This window comes from Chamaea fasciata, unplaced genomic scaffold (assembly GCF_029207755.1).
Source record: "Chamaea fasciata isolate MVZ Bird 193981 ecotype frontalis unplaced genomic scaffold, bChaFas1.0.hap1 SCAF_10, whole genome shotgun sequence".
NCBI lineage: Eukaryota > Metazoa > Chordata > Aves > Passeriformes > Sylviidae > Chamaea > Chamaea fasciata.
The window spans coordinates 25,890,690-25,906,495 of NW_027094095.1; the positions used below are offsets into that span (position 1 = coordinate 25,890,690).

The 15,806-nt window shown below is 38.1% G+C and overlaps 1 protein-coding gene across 1 annotated transcript in view; it reads right to left on the bottom strand.

The window, feature by feature from the left end:
- The window catches only part of AGBL4 (AGBL carboxypeptidase 4), an 882,078-nt gene that overhangs the window by 656,974 nt on the left and 209,298 nt on the right, over positions 1-15,806 (bottom strand). The window contains 1 exon segment of the mRNA XM_066192785.1: positions 8,552-8,646. Within this exon segment, the coding sequence (XP_066048882.1) occupies positions 8,552-8,646 (95 nt within the window).

A 15,806-nucleotide genomic window follows, 5' to 3' on the forward strand; every position in this document is an offset into this window, starting at 1 on the left:
TGAAGGCATTGTGTCCTTCAAACCTCTACTAAAGATCCCTGTTTTCCAAAGGGATGCTGTTCCAGCCAAGAAAACAGCGCTGCCCAGACCGCTCATCCGGCGCAGCCCATCCCCTCCCCAGCAGCACTGATTTTCCAGAGGCAGGGAACTGTCAGCAAAGCTGCCAGCTTTCCACTGAGAGCCTGGAGCCTCACCTTTCCATTACCCAAAGCATCTGACAGCCAGTTATCCTCGTGCTGCCTGAGCAGTACCAGACAGAATGATTGGAATTAGTACTTGCTGCCAAAAAATATTGGATACTTTCTAATCACACTAGGAGAGCTCTTGCTAGGTTTTCAATCTCAGAGATGCTTAATATAGTGAAGCAGGAAGACGAAGTTTCACTTTCAAGCTGGAATTCAATAATCTTACTTGAAGCAGTTTTAAAAACAAACTTTAACCACTGCCTCAGCATCTAGAGATACAGGAAAGATCTTATCCCTACTGTATTATCATTAAATTTTAATTCTCTCAAACCTGTGCCATACCATACAGAAGTTAATTCATAACTTATCCCTAGTAACCGCAGCATAAAAATCAGGTTTTTATCTTTTGGGTTTGTATACAGCTGTTGAATCCCATGAGTCTAAGTTCAATATAGATCACCTATTATTTTAATGTTCTGTTCCTGCATTATCACTTGCCATACTTATTTACTGCTCATTTTCTCTACAGTTCTCAATTTCCACAGTACAGCAAAATGTTTTTGTCTTCTATTTTATGTTCTATTAAAAGAGAAATTGAACTCATTGCTTTGACTTTTACCGTGGCACTTGGAATATAAGGCAAGCGCCTGAGAATGGTCTCACTTTTATCAGAAGTTTGCACCTTTTCCTCTGCACTAAACATTGTTTCTTCATAGCAAATGAATAAAAGCTTTGTTGTTAATGATTCAAACAAACATTTCAAATTATTAGGCTGGATGTTTCAGTCTTTGCTTAGAATTGTATTTCTGATGTATTGCACATTCTATGCTTTTACGTCATATGTAAATTTAAACAGTATTATGTATTTTTAAAACCCTGTGTTGAGAGATCTTTAAAGTTGCAAGGCTAAGTGAAGGAAAGCCAAAATTTAACCTGACTGTGCTGTGTCCTGGTGCATTCTCAATTATATTATGTCATAGGTTATTACATCTCGTTAAATTCAACTTGTCTAGCACTCTTCAGACCATTAAAGGATTCTTAAAGAGATGTTACATTTTCTGATTACAGTTTTTGGCTCTTATTTGTGTAGTCTTGTGTTAACAGGCTGATTTTCAAGTACATTTCTTGGTGACACTCAGCTTTGTCTGTGTAGAGCTCTTACTACTAAGTACTTACAGCTGATAAATGCCATTCTTAACAGAGGTGATTTTCATTCTGCTTCACTCCATTAGCCCAAAGTATAAAATTGCAATGAAAAGCTGCAATGTCCTCTTGGTAGTTTGACTCTACTTTGAGCTCAGTGCTGCCCATATTTATCTAACTTACAGACTCATTTCAGGGGGAAAAAAGCTTCAATTTTATGTACTTTTTGTTAAACCTGCCAAGGTTAGGGACCCAGTTCTGTGAACACTTTTCATGCAATCAGTTCCACCAAATGCCCATCACCTGAGGAGAGAGAATGACCTGTTTCAGGATGGGATATAATGCACAGCTCTGGTCATATTTTGCAGCTATTAAACTCAATACCATGGACTGTAGTGGGAAAAACCTACAATTCAGTTGTTTTAAACTGCCACAAAACCTCCCAACTGCAAATTTCATTGTGCTTTGCACCGGTGATAGGGGAGCTATTTTCACGCAACTGCACGCTCTTAAGATTTTTGAATTTCTCATCAGAACCCCAGTAATTAAGTATTTATAGATGACAAAAAATGCACCTAACAGGAACAAACCCATTTGTTTCCTATGTGCTTCAAACCTTTCATGAATAAAGTAGTACCAAGGGTAACCTTTCATGAATACAACCTTAGGGATCACAGAATGCCCTCAATCAATGCAGGGAACTCATGTTGACAGAGTATATGGGAAACAGATTGAGGTATTAAAGCACATAGCCTCTGGTGTTTTAGATGTAAATACTATAACCATCAAATATTTAGACTCTTATGTAAGCAGTATGTCATTTTTTAAACAGTTACTGCTTGGAATAAATCTTTAAGGATGGAATTTTCAGAAGTGCTCAGTATTGGCCTAACTTTGCTCTTACTGAAATCAATCATAAAATTTTCACAACTTCAGAAAAAAAAGACTTTGTCTGTTTATATGTTTCCACAGCACTAAGCACAATAAGTCTTGATCCTGGCTGGGGCCTTTTGACTCTGCTGTAATCTAAATAAATTGATTTATAGGAGATCAGTTAGATAAATGATGAGGAAAGACACACATACAAAATGGCTAGGTTTTTTCATGATGGCGTAGCAGCCTTTGGAACTTCTTCATCATTTTCTCTTTGAATCCTAAAACACATTTTCCTTCTTTTATATTAATTTAAATTCCTTATTATTAGTTTCCCCCAACATAATTCCATCTTAAATTTCCAGTGCAGTATCCCTCCAATAAAATGTAACTTACTTTCTTAACACAAACAAATCCCATTTAATCTACACCTTATACACATTAATTTCGGGATCTGACTCGCACATTGTTTCAGCAGAATATAATCTCTATTTCTACAAAAGCTGTTGTTAATAACAGTGATATGGAACCGCCTCAATACTTCCAGGAATAACCACCTTTGCTGAGCTGGGAATAAGGAAGAGAGTGTGTTTCTTTTACAGGTTCATAGAGTGCTTAGAACTGTTTCTTTTGTTATTTCACAAGATTCACACAAACATTAATTTGCCCGGGGATTGGCAGTTATTTCACTTTAATATACATGCCAACCTGAAACCTGTCTAAAAAGATCTTATTTTCTTCCAAAGAGCTGCAGTGAGACCAAGACAAAACTACTTCTGCATTTCACTCAACATGGGATTTCAAAAGGTCGATACCAAAACGCCTTTCTCTCTATTTTCTCCAAATACAATGCTACAAATTATTGGAATGAGGGTTCCACAGACAATTCTCAAGGCATATTTTCGGGAGTTGCTGCGCCCATTCCCTTGTCCCTGCTTCAGCCACTTATTCCCAACTCCCTTACTGCTCCTCTGGTTGGAGCTACACAGCTGATTTTGGATCTCTGTGATGATCCAGACCAAGACTAAGTCTTCTTTCTCTTCCTTGAAAGTTTGGGTTTCCCCTGGGCTCACTCCAAGCCTGGTTCTCCTGTGCAGAGCTGCACCAGGATGAGGGAGGGGGAGCTCTGAGGAGCCAGAGCTGCACCTGGCAAGGACTGCAGCAACACCCACCTGTGCCACGGGACTTATTCCTGAACCTCCAAAAGCATTCTCACCACATCCCTCAGGAAAGCAGGAGCGAGCACACATGACGTTATAAAGCTGGCAAAAGAACAAAACTCCAAGAGTAGCCAAAGTTGTAAAATAGGCCAAGGAAGGAAGCAGGTAACGATAACAGCTTGTTAATCTTCTCTACCTAAATTCAGGTGATGTTATCACTAGCCCCAGCCTGCTATATATTTTATAGTAGGCAATTTTAGTCTTTCAGATTAGCAAGCTATATATATATTTAGTGCTTTATTCTCAAACTGTTTTACCACAAATGACAGCTCATTTCACAAACAGCTTATCTTATGGCTAAAGATATATAAATACATACTAAAAATGCTGCTGAAAGTCTCAGAATGTATAATGCAGCCTGGTAGACATGGTAGTGATTGTAACACTGCATTGTAGACACAAATGTTAAAGAAACTTGGCAAGAAGCAACACATTTTAGCTACTCAAAATTCAGATTTTCTCAGACTTGTCCCCTTCTGATGAATGGAACATATGGGAGTATTGTTCATAAAACTTACATTGCTTTTCTTGATGTCTACCAAAATTCCTCATCATGACAATATTTACAAAGATACATACAGATTCAAATTTGAATTAATTACCCAGAAGTTTTTCTGTGCTTCCAGGTTTGCTGGAAAAGAAAAACACTTCAGAAGCAATGTGTTGTGAGCATTTAGCAGTAGATGTTGTAGCAGCAGAGGTAGCAGAGTGCTTGCTGGTGAAGGGAGCTACCCAGTTAAAAGCCATCAATGCTGAGTGAAATAAAAGACAGGGAAGAAAGCAACAGCTTTGCCAAGAAGCAGTTTGAAATCTGACATTATAAACAAAACACATTTAGATTTAGACATAAATCCTCCGTATGCTGAAGGCTCAATAATATTTTAGCTAACATTATTACTTAAAAACAGTTTCTGAAATGCAGCATCAAAACTGCAGAACAGCCTTTAACCTTGTGTTCATCCACTCAAGAGCCATGTTATTTATTATCCTTTATCCCTTAATTATGGGGACTTCACCTACTGCTCTCTGCTCATTTGAAATGCAGAATAAAATACAATGGATGTCTAAAGACTTAACAGGTGTCAACCAGATATTTGCCAGCTACCGCTACTATTCTACTGGGAGGAGTTGCTGTTCTATAAATACTAATTAGAGTTTTGCACATGATCTTGCTGAAATACCTAAGGTGATGAGTGGCCAGTTGTTACTTTTAAAAGATTAGCACAATTTGAAAAACTAATGTCCCCGATGAGGCAATGCTCACACTGAATAATCAAGAGTTATAGCTGTTCTCTGCCCAAAGGGAATATTTGCTCACTTCATCATTTGGAAAATCTGCTGCCTCTCGAACAACTCACTCTTCTATTTAACTTTGAGAAACTTGTAAAACTTTGTGCAATCAATATAATACTACAGGATATGTATTTAGATGGTCTTCCACTGCTATGCCCACATGGCAGGCTTTACTACCTTTACTTCCAAAGACAGAGCTCTCAGTGTGAAATCATGATTAAGAAACTGCAAAAAAATAATGTTGTACTTAAGCAGCAAGGAAAAATAGGATTACAGTATAAAGTCCAGAAACACAGCCAAAATTCCATTTCCTCAAATCCATCTCCCTTCAAATTCTTCACCTCCACTAAACAGGAAAAACAAACACAGGCAAATCAGAACAGGTCTCTATGATACTGAGGTTTTATATTAAAAAAATATATATAGCAATTTTTGTTTTTAAAATCCCCTCCAATTCTCTAAAATCTCGGTGCAATATAGCTGAAAAAACTGTTAATTTTAACCAAAATGTTAAAGTGACACAGCCCATTTCCTTGGTTTGTAATAAAACCTTGAGTTTTTTCTTGCCCAATCTGCTATGGAAAGCAACTGATGTCACCAGGTGTGACACATTCATGTATTTCAATATGTGAGCTGTGCTTCAATGCAATGAAATTTGATACAACTGATACAATCCCTTACTACTTAGTGTCCATGACCATATGTGGGGAAAACATATATAATTTTAAACAGGATGTTTTTCAGGCTTTTAATTTTTTTGAAATAAATATATTTCTTTACTGTGAAACCTATATTTTTCCTTATCCCCCAAGGATATCCCTATTGCTTCCTCCTTTCCAGGAGGAAATGCTCATTACTGGAAATTTTTGGCCTTACTTCAAAAGAGAAGAATATGTCAACACCAGAACATCTGTGTCCACATAGAGTGCTTTGATGACAGTGATATACTCCATTTACATCAGTAACACTGAGCTGAACTTTGATGCTGTCTGCATTTAAAGATCTTACCCCACAGGGCAAGAGAATACAGGTCAAAAACGTTGATCTCTGTTTGACACACTCTCTACTTCAAGAGCACTTGGCAGCAATTTGTTCCAGAGTCAAGAATCAAACTCACAAAGTGTTGCAAAGCTTGGAGCCATGTTTGCATAACCACATTCAAAACAAATATTAAAATTCACAATCTCTGGAGGCCAATCTACTTTTGATATGCAGGGGTTTGTGAGCAATACAGTCAAATTCTTGCCTGAGTACAGTAGGAAGTTTCTCATTTAAATCTAAAAGCCACAACTCAGACTTGAACATCTGTTATTAAGAGGGATAATGTACCTATATCTTTCAAATGAAAAAAAAAAGGAAAACAGACACTTTGTCATCTAAAACTCAAAACTGATTATCTAAAAAAGGGAGTGGAATAGTTATGTGTGACACAGAATTGCTCCTATCAGTGTGGCCAGAGGAACTGGGTGAATTTCAGTATGGAACAAATGCCTCCACAGACAGGAAAAATAATGATTAATTCCTCAAATATTTCATAGAGGAGTTCAGGGATGAAGCCTGAACTACAGAGTATTTGTAGCCCGTGGCTACTGGTAATCTTCCTTTTAACTGGATTTAAAAATCTTTAGTGTTTCTTCAGCTTTTTGTAATTAATATATCATTTTCTAATTTAATTACATTGTGTCCACTAAACTGCTATGCTGACACAAACCCCAATATGAGGTGGAGAATTTCAATAGTTTCCTTCCACACCTTCCTCCCCCGATGTAAAGCTCAGCACTTTTGCAGCACTGAATGATCCAATATTGCTTACAAGACTAATACATACAAAACATCAAACAGGATCCAATCAATGCAGCTGGATATTGCCCTGCTCGTGTTCAAGGACCACAGCCACCTGTGTGCTGCAACAGCAGCTGCAAGTACTGGTAAATCCTATTTCAGCAAACAGAAAAAAAGAAAATTTTGTTTACAGGTTGCACTAGAATGCCATGGAAACAGATTCAGAGGTAACTGTGAAAGGCATAATCCAAATGGAAGACAGCCCTGATAGAGCTCATACATCCAAAAATAATATATATGTTTTCCCACTTGGAAAACACATGCATAAATCCTATTAACATCAAGACAGAAAATTATACTGAGTAGACCCCAATATCACTAAGGTCCCTGATAACAGTATGAATTAATGTGCGCCTTCAAAGCAGTGCAAGATGTTTTCATATGCAGACTATTAGAAAAAAATAAAAATATCTTAATAGAATAATCATCTTTTTAAAGAAAAAATATTGCATCTTGAATTTTTGAAACAGGATTAAAGTGTCGTAGTAGCCCTGTAAAAGGAAGCTGCTCAGCACCTGCTGCCTACACTGTGCCTGGCTTCAGGCAATGTTATTCATTCCTCACTTTCATGGGAGCAAAATACATCCTCTAAAAATATAAAACACAAAAATAAATAGGTCTCCGGGGAAATGGAAGAGAAATCTGTTTTAAAAATAGTGAAGAAGCCTCTATGTTCTAAAAAAATAAGTCCATTTTGCATTGTTTTGTAAGATTTACACTTTAATTTGAAAACAAAGTAAGGCATAAAATTTGTATGAAAGCAATATCTGATTTGTAGATAAACTTAAAACACAATACACTTAGCTGCAAATGCCATACCCCAGTGAGAGAAGGAAAAGATTTTGAAAAATGATTAAAATATGCTTGATAAATGTGCCCCTGCAATGCCCCAGAAGATTTTTCTGAAGTTAAATAGTAAACACAATTAACATGACTTTTGCTACAAAAACACTAAATGCAATGGATTTTTTTAATTAATTTTCAATGTTATTACATATTCCTATTGAGCTGGAATTGACTCAATCCACTAACTGTACTGTGAGACAGTTCTTTTGTCCGTATGACCTTGTTATCTAGACGAAAGCCAAATATCCATTCCGTTGGTCATGAGAACAATCTTATGACCACCATTTTCACCTTGTGAGTGAAAAATTTGTGACAGTTGAAGCATTTAAGAAAGATATATTTATAAAGCTCAGATAATGTCCAGCTTGATCAAATGTATTACTAATTAACCAATAAAAAGTAGCAGCTGTGAAGGCTGGCAAGAATAAGTTACTGAACACCTCTGGCCTAACCTCACTATCCATATTCAAACAAGTCTCCTGGCAAAGGCAAATCATATAATTCTTGGGAGTCTTGCATGCATTCAGACTCACTAGATTTACATATTATTATTCACAGTAGATGTTTCATTACATTTGCTTTGAGAAAATGTACAATCTATATGGGTATTCACATGTTTAATATGCACATGACTTCCCATTTTGTACATTTTATGCAGCTGATGATGAGGTTATTTGGCCTCTCTCTGTCTTAGGCCAGGCACTGCTCATTCACGTGAGGTCAACCCACATGGCAGAGCCCAAATTCCTCCACCAAACTGCAGCCACCCCAAAACAGGCAGAACAATTCCAAGCAGCTTTGCAAAACCAACCCGTCAATCTCCCATAATATCTGCAGGATTTTTTGGGAGATTAATGCAGGCTGAAAATGGTGCAATTACTGTCCTAAGAGCTGGATAGTTGCTAAAAAACAATTTTGCCCTAGTCACGACTGCTCAGTTTGCTCAAACAGACATCACTTCAGTCATGTTACTTGAAACAAGGCACTACAAGGGGTCTCCAGAATTCACATTGACAAAGAGAACCTGTCCTCACAACACTGCTGTATTAAGGTACTCTCAGGTAAAAGTGCTCCTCAACCATGGGGTCTTTGGTACAAGTGGCAAGTAAAACACATTTATCTCATTAATTCTTTGAGAGAATAACTCACCATTTTGGTCGGCTTGTGGATTTCACCATTGGAGCCATCCCATCTCTGTAGAGGCTTTTTGTTTTACTGAAGTTGACAACATTGAAAATTACTCTCTGGAGGGGCAAAAAAGGAAAAGAGAAGAGATCAGGTATAAATTCTGAAAGAGTTTCTATGTGTGTTGTCTATACCAGATGCATAAAAATATACAAAGATAATATATGAAAAGGATGTGTACCTTATGAATTATTGTTATTCTCCATAGACCTCAGGTAATGGTTATCGTGTCTGTTCCAAGTATTTAAAACTTCCATGTTGCTTTACAATGCACTGATACATATGAAATACATGTTTTTAATATAGCTTGCTGATTTTTCAGTGGGAATCCTACCCAGAGGAAAAAATAAGGAGAGCACGTCCAGCAAGCTGCAGTTAACATTACAGAGGTTGATGGAAAGCTGGAACATGGGTTTGGATTCCTTGTGAAAACCTTCTAACTGCTTCATAGAACCATAGGATAGAAACATAGAATTGCTGAAGTTGGAAGAGACTTCCAAGATCAAGTCGAGCCGTTAATCCAGAACTGCCAAGTCCACAGCTAAACCATGTCCCTGAGCACCACATCTACCTCCCTCCTGAGAAGGCATCCACTTCCCAAGCACACAGTTCCAATCCTTAACAACCCTTTCAGCAAAGAATTTTTTCCTAATATTCAATCTAAATCCTCCTCTGGTAAAACCTCTTGTCCTATTGTTGTTATCTGGGGGAAGAGACTGACACCTACCCTGCTACAACCTCCTTCCAGGGAGTTGTAAGATCTTCGCTGAGCCTCCTTTTCTCCAGGCTGAGTCCCCCCATCTCCCTCAGCTGTTCCAGATCTGTGCTCCAGACCCTGTCCCAGCTCTGTTGCCCTGCTCTGGACTCTCTCCAGCCCCTCAATGTCAGGTTTGTCACAAGGGGCCCAGAACTGGACACGGACCTCGAGGTGTGGCCTCACAGTGCCCAGCACAGGGGGGCAGTCACTGCCCTGCTCCTGCTGCCACCCCATTGCTGGTGCAATCCAGGTGCCACTGCCCCACCTGCCCACCTAGGCAGAGCTGGCTCATGTTCAGCCCCTGTCCAGCAGCACCCCCAGGGAATTTTTCCCCAGGCAGTTTTCTAGCTACTCTGCCCCAGCCCAGAGCACTGCAGGGGTTGTTGTGGCCCAAAGGCTGGACCTGGATCTTGGTTATGTAGAACCTCATACAATTTGTCATCCTGTCCATATCCCTGTGCAGAGCCTTCCTGCCTTTCAGCACATCAACACTCCCATCCAAGTTGGTATCATCTGCAAACTGACCAAGGGTGCACTTAATCCCCCACCCTTCTTAGCCTTCGCACAGCAGCAGCAGGGAAAAAAAAAAAAAAAAAAAAGTTTTCTGTTTTGTTTTTTTGGGGTTTTTTTTGGTTTTGGGTTTTTTTTTTCCCAAAGATAGGAATATTTCTCTTCCTTTCCCCTGGTAAAAGGATGAATTTTCCTTTGCAAAAAGTGTACAGGATACCTACACAGAAATTGCAGATAGCCATCAGTTGTTTGAATATGAGACATAAGAAGAAAAGGTTCTAAATCTGATCTTAGTTTAAACTAAAACTTTGGGGAAACTGTAGGTGATATTTAACAGGTCAAGGGAAGAGCAAACTTTAGATCTTTAAGGGTAATGGACTGATACTAAAAGCAAATTAATGCAGGGGGAGGACAAGAGAAAACAGAGACAAAACCTTTTTCTTTACTATCTGTTTGCTTCAAGTCATTTCATACAAAATTACTTATTCTGTCTCTGTTAAGACAGTCTAAATTGGATCTAGCTCATCTCATGGAGCCCCGTGACTTTTCAGATGATAAATGCAGTATTCCTCATTTGTTGTACTCTGTTGATACCCAACACTGATGTACTCCAACAAAATATGAAAGTCTAAAACAAAATATGAAGTCTAAATTAGTTTTTATGAAACAGTCCACAATATAGTGATGCACTCAATTTCTATGTCTCTCTTTACATTTGTTTTTTTAAAGGTAGAAGTGAAGACAAACCACTAAAAATTATATTCACACTTTTCTTTCAGAACAAACTATTGTGATGTTGGCACCCTTCATAATGGTCCACGAGAAGCCTAAGAACTGATTGATCACTGTTCAAAATCAAACCATTTTTGACTAAAATAATAAGATCAATTAAGCTTTCATATGTAAAACTTTGCAAAAAAACAAATCCAGACCTTCCAGGCAGTCTGCTCAGGCCACAGGGAGTGATGAGATTAAAGTGAAAGGAATCAGCAGTGGGACACACACAGGAACCAGGCACATTTATCCTTTCGTATGGGGCAGGTAGGAGGCCAGACAAACTGCATATCCCTAGGTAGCTCTGTACTCAAGAAAAATTAAGCAAGTTTTTTTTGAGGTAAGGTAGTGCTGAAGATTTTGTGAATGGGAGCACATACTTCTCTATGTTGCAAACTCTGCAGATCAGTAAAAGCAAAATCTAAAAATAACCTCTAGGTTTGACTAGAACTGACATGAAAAACTCTGAAGTTGAGAAAATCACTTTCTTGAAGGTGGTAATTCAATTTTGCACCAAACGTAGTGGGGAAACTACATATCCCTGCCCAAGAATCATCAAGTATTTTGAGATTTTCTAATGGTCATGAAATGAACTTATTTTTAGAACTCTGGATGGAAGAATGCACTTAATTTACAGAAGGTTATGTTTGTAATTTTAAGTATTTAGGATATTGCTTATCTGATGAAATATCCACCTTAGGAGGTCTCCAGTTATTTTCCATCTTCTTACATTCACAATGGACGGGTTCAAGTTAGAGAATGGTATTTAGGTCTCCACATGCTTTATGCTCTACATGGAAGCATTTCCCTTTATTAGAATGCTCCAATTTTCCTCTGTTACTTAACTCTGTTCATATTTTGGAAAACAAATTAAGTTGCAACAAATTGGTTTGTTAATCTTGATGTTTGCATGGAGTGAATGAAACAAACAAGATCTCCAAACCAATTGCCTTAAACTTTGGATGCAATCATGTCACTGTTGGAAAGGGAAAGTTGCTAATTTTGTTACATACTGACTCAGAGCAGACAGCTGGTAGAGAATGTTCTTATTCCAATCAAGCTTATTTTGTATAATGAGCTGGGCAAATGTACACAACTGGGTAAGCAATGTATATAAAAACAAAAATATGCAGCTCATTTAACAAAACACTGCAGATGATAGCGTTCGGAGCGCTCCTGCTTGCTGCGGAGCGAGCCGTTAGCAACGTGTGCAATTCCCCCAGCATGGCACCCAGAGAGATTGGCAGAACCAAAAATTTAACAGCACAGAACAGAACTTTATCAACACACACCGCTGAAGTAATAAAGCACACAAACCCAAAGCACTCAAATGAGCAGCTGAACTCCGTCAAGTATTCCTGGTGATAGTTAGAATAGTCCATGCAGCTCAGCCAGTGAAGTGTGCAAAAATGTAATGACTACAGGATACACACTGGATACACACGCTGGAAAAATATGCAGCTTGCTCAATAAGGTATGCAAACAGCTTTGAACTGAATGCTATCATAAAAGGCTGTGATACAGCAATCAAAGTTTTGCTGAACAAATCTAATTTTTAGTCTAATTTCTGTCTATACTCATATCCTTTAACACACTAGTTACACACCATAAAGAGCAAAAGGACTAGAAAAAACTGTGCACATTCAAACACTTTTTTTGCAAGAAAATTATCGCTATTCTGAATGATGAGTTACAGAGATGTACAAGATTGTCATCTTATAAGCAATGTAATTCAGATACACCAAAATGAGTATTCAAGAATTTAAGAAACATCAACTTTAAAAAAGTAAAACTAGATTAAGCATACTTAAAATTCCCAAGAAATTGTTCTGGTCTCCAGAGCATCAATACAGAGAAAAATAGTGGAAATGTTTACAGTGAAAATACTTGTTGGGTAGTTGGGTGTGTATGAATGTCACTAAAAGACACAATATTCAACCTGATACTGTACCTTTCTGCTGTACTGAAGAAATTCTGTGCTTTCACTTCAGATTTAGGATGAAATCTTAAATCTAATTATTTTGACAAATTGATCTGTAGTTTCTGGATAGGTGGAATAGGCATGGTGCAGAAAAGCCTCTCAGGACAGCACCGAGTCAGACCACGCTCTTGGGGATGCACCAGGATGTGTTGTGGCTCCACAGCATGAGAGAAAACAACTGCTGTGGTCTTGGGCTCTATGCTTGGGCTGCCAAATCTGAGACAGATTTTGAGAACATCAAACAAGGCAGGCAAGTTCTGCCCACTGAGAGAAGGAGGAGGAGAACCTCCTTCCATAACTTGGGCAGTAAGTTTGAATTTGAAGGTATCTTGCTGATAAAACCATTAGGACAGACAACAAAGGAAAAGCTTGGTACTTCCTTCAGCCTTAAAATTTACTGATTATGTCTAGTTTTCCTGATAGTCCTTTGCAGACTTACTTCAGGAATGAAAAGCACAAACAGGTATTAAGGGATGTTCAGTGCACTTCACATAAGCAAGGTAAAGATGAACCAGGAATAAAAGGAGGAAAAGAGGCTGAAAAATGAAAAACTTTTTATTTTATTGTCATCAGTTTTCCTGACTGGAGCTGGAAGGAGCTGCTGGCTATTTGGGGGCAAGCACACAGCAGGGTGGGTTTGGTTTGGAGCTGAAGGCACTGAGAGTGAATGGGGTTGTATTGAGCACCATATTCCAACAGGGCTCACCCAGCTCCCAGCAGGTTTTCCAACTGAAGCAGGTTTCCAAAAGAAAGTCACACCTTTGACAAAGGTTAAGAGCCTTCCCCCAGGACAAGGACACACTTGGTCCCTTCAAAAAGGCTCCCAAGGTTATTTTATATGGTTTTCCCTGCCCGGCTGCTCACAGAAATAACTGTGCAGCTCTGGCTGACATTAAAAGGGAATTTAAAAAAAAAAAAACAAAAAAAAACAAAAAAAAAAAAAAAAAAAAAAAAAAAAAAAAAAAAAAAAAACAACACCACACAACAAACACACCATAGAACACCACAAAATTCTGCCTGAGGCAGACACCTGGCATGGAAAATTTTGCGTTAAATCATTACCAGTATGAGAAGTTTTAACTAACTGAAAATAGAGTTTGCAGTAGGAAGTGTCAGCCCTTCTTAATATTGATGTAACATACAAATATTAAATATTTTAAATTATATAATATATTTCATATTAATAGCATAATAATTTCAATTCAGTGTACAATGCTGGATGCTACCAGTATGAGCTATCGAAGTACATGGGGACCAATTGTTTGAAGTCAGTCATTAACAATTTCTTCATTTACTCTGACAAAATAAGAGAACTGGGTACTAAGTACCCTTACTAAGACCTTGCAGCTGAAATTAAGTCTGAGATTTTGTGCTTTGAATGAACAATAAAGACCCAAAGGTGGTGGATACCATGGGGCTCTGCCTTGATATGTTGCTTTCCTCTCCTGTAGATTCTTTAGATATTACAGTGTTGTGTGAATTTCTGAAACCTGCACCTTTTTATGAGTTGGGTTCTTGCCTTGGCAAAAATCTTGGTTATCCTTTCTTTCCTTCCTTCTTTTTTTTTAAAAAAAAAATGTAAGTTTTCATCCCTTTAAAGGGCAGATGTCCTTCAGAAGGAGAGAAGGAAAACAAAACACAAAGAAAGAAAAATGAACCAACCCCATGACTTGTGAGATCCTGAGACGCCAGTTTTGAATGTGAGAAAGTGGCAACATGGGATTGCTGCCTGCTCACCAAAAAAAAGTGCTGCATTTTGGTATTTGAGTCAGAAGGTCTTGAGGATCTTTTCTGACAAAGCACCTTATACAAAGCTATACAAAAATAAATTACACTGGAGGGATTTCCAAATGGCAAGAAAAAAGTGTCACCTGCAACTGTTATCAATGCTGAAGAAAACAAGTAATATAACAGTCAGGTCTGTGCAAAATCCCCAATGAGAACTTACAAATAGCATTTTTCTGACCTTTTCAAATTTAAATCATTCATTACTGCTAACATTTTAAAATAACCCATGCTTTTCTTTCCCCTTTGTAGGAACACTTGTCCTTTCAAATGGAAAAGTTTTTAATATTGACAGCATTTAGCCTTTTTCTCTTCAGCTAAGGAGCTTTCAAAACCTGCTGATGCTCAGGAGGGGAACATAAATTCTCACTTTCAGAGGGGGAAGATTCTGGGGACCACTGAGAGCTCCACCAGCCTTGCTCATCAGCTGCACCTGTGTCTTGTTAACTGTAAACTGTCAAGTCTTTACAACACAACAAAATTTTAGGAAAGTGACGAAGCAAATGTATTACAGATTATGAATTATTAGTGTTTTTCCCTTGGTAGAGATCTTCACTCAGTTACTTGAAAGAGAGGAATGCTGAAGTCTGGGATGTTGCAAAGAGCAACATTAAAATGAGACCCAAAGGACTTTAATACAGCAAAACCTCTGATATAATGGTTTGCTCTATTAAATTAGTTTAGCCTTTATTGTGGTATTTGTCTGTGTGTGGGAGATATTCCTGGGTTTGATGCTAGGCCAGCACCCTTGAGTGTTTTGAACATGAGTGTTTTTCAGGTAATGGGGTTTAACTGTGTGTCAATGGCAAAAAATACTTTTAAAAATAATTACTAGTTTAGGCATTTGCCTGGTTTTCTGTCCTTTCTTTGCCCTCAAACTAATATGCTTATGCATAGACCCACAGAAGGTGTAAGACCTGTGCAAGCCAGTGTTCCTTCCCCACTTGGAATTTCACTTTCACCTAAGTTCTATGGCAGGGGGAAATTGTGGAGAAGATCCTCTTCCAGCAGAAAGCTTTCAAAAGGATTTACAGAGGAATTGCTACTCCGTGTTTACTGCCATGCTGTGGACTGACCACTAAACCTGGCTTCTCTGTGTGATCTGTTGGACTTGAAAATTAGGAGAGCAAGAGTCACTCCAAGTTTTCCCAACTCAACTTTTTTTGGAAAAACAGTAACTTTTCCATTGAACAGAATAACAATACTGTTCTTTTGCAATCATAAGTCAGCTTTCTGTTTTAACTTTTCATCTGAACATCAATAATCTGACGCTTTAAACTGTAAACTCAGAAATGTCCATTTGGAAAGCCAGCAGTTGTGTAATTAGAGTGACTCCTGTTCCTTGCTCCCTTGGGCCAAAATCTCCAATAGAATTGCAAATGTGTCACAAGGCATATATTGGATTGTGTTGA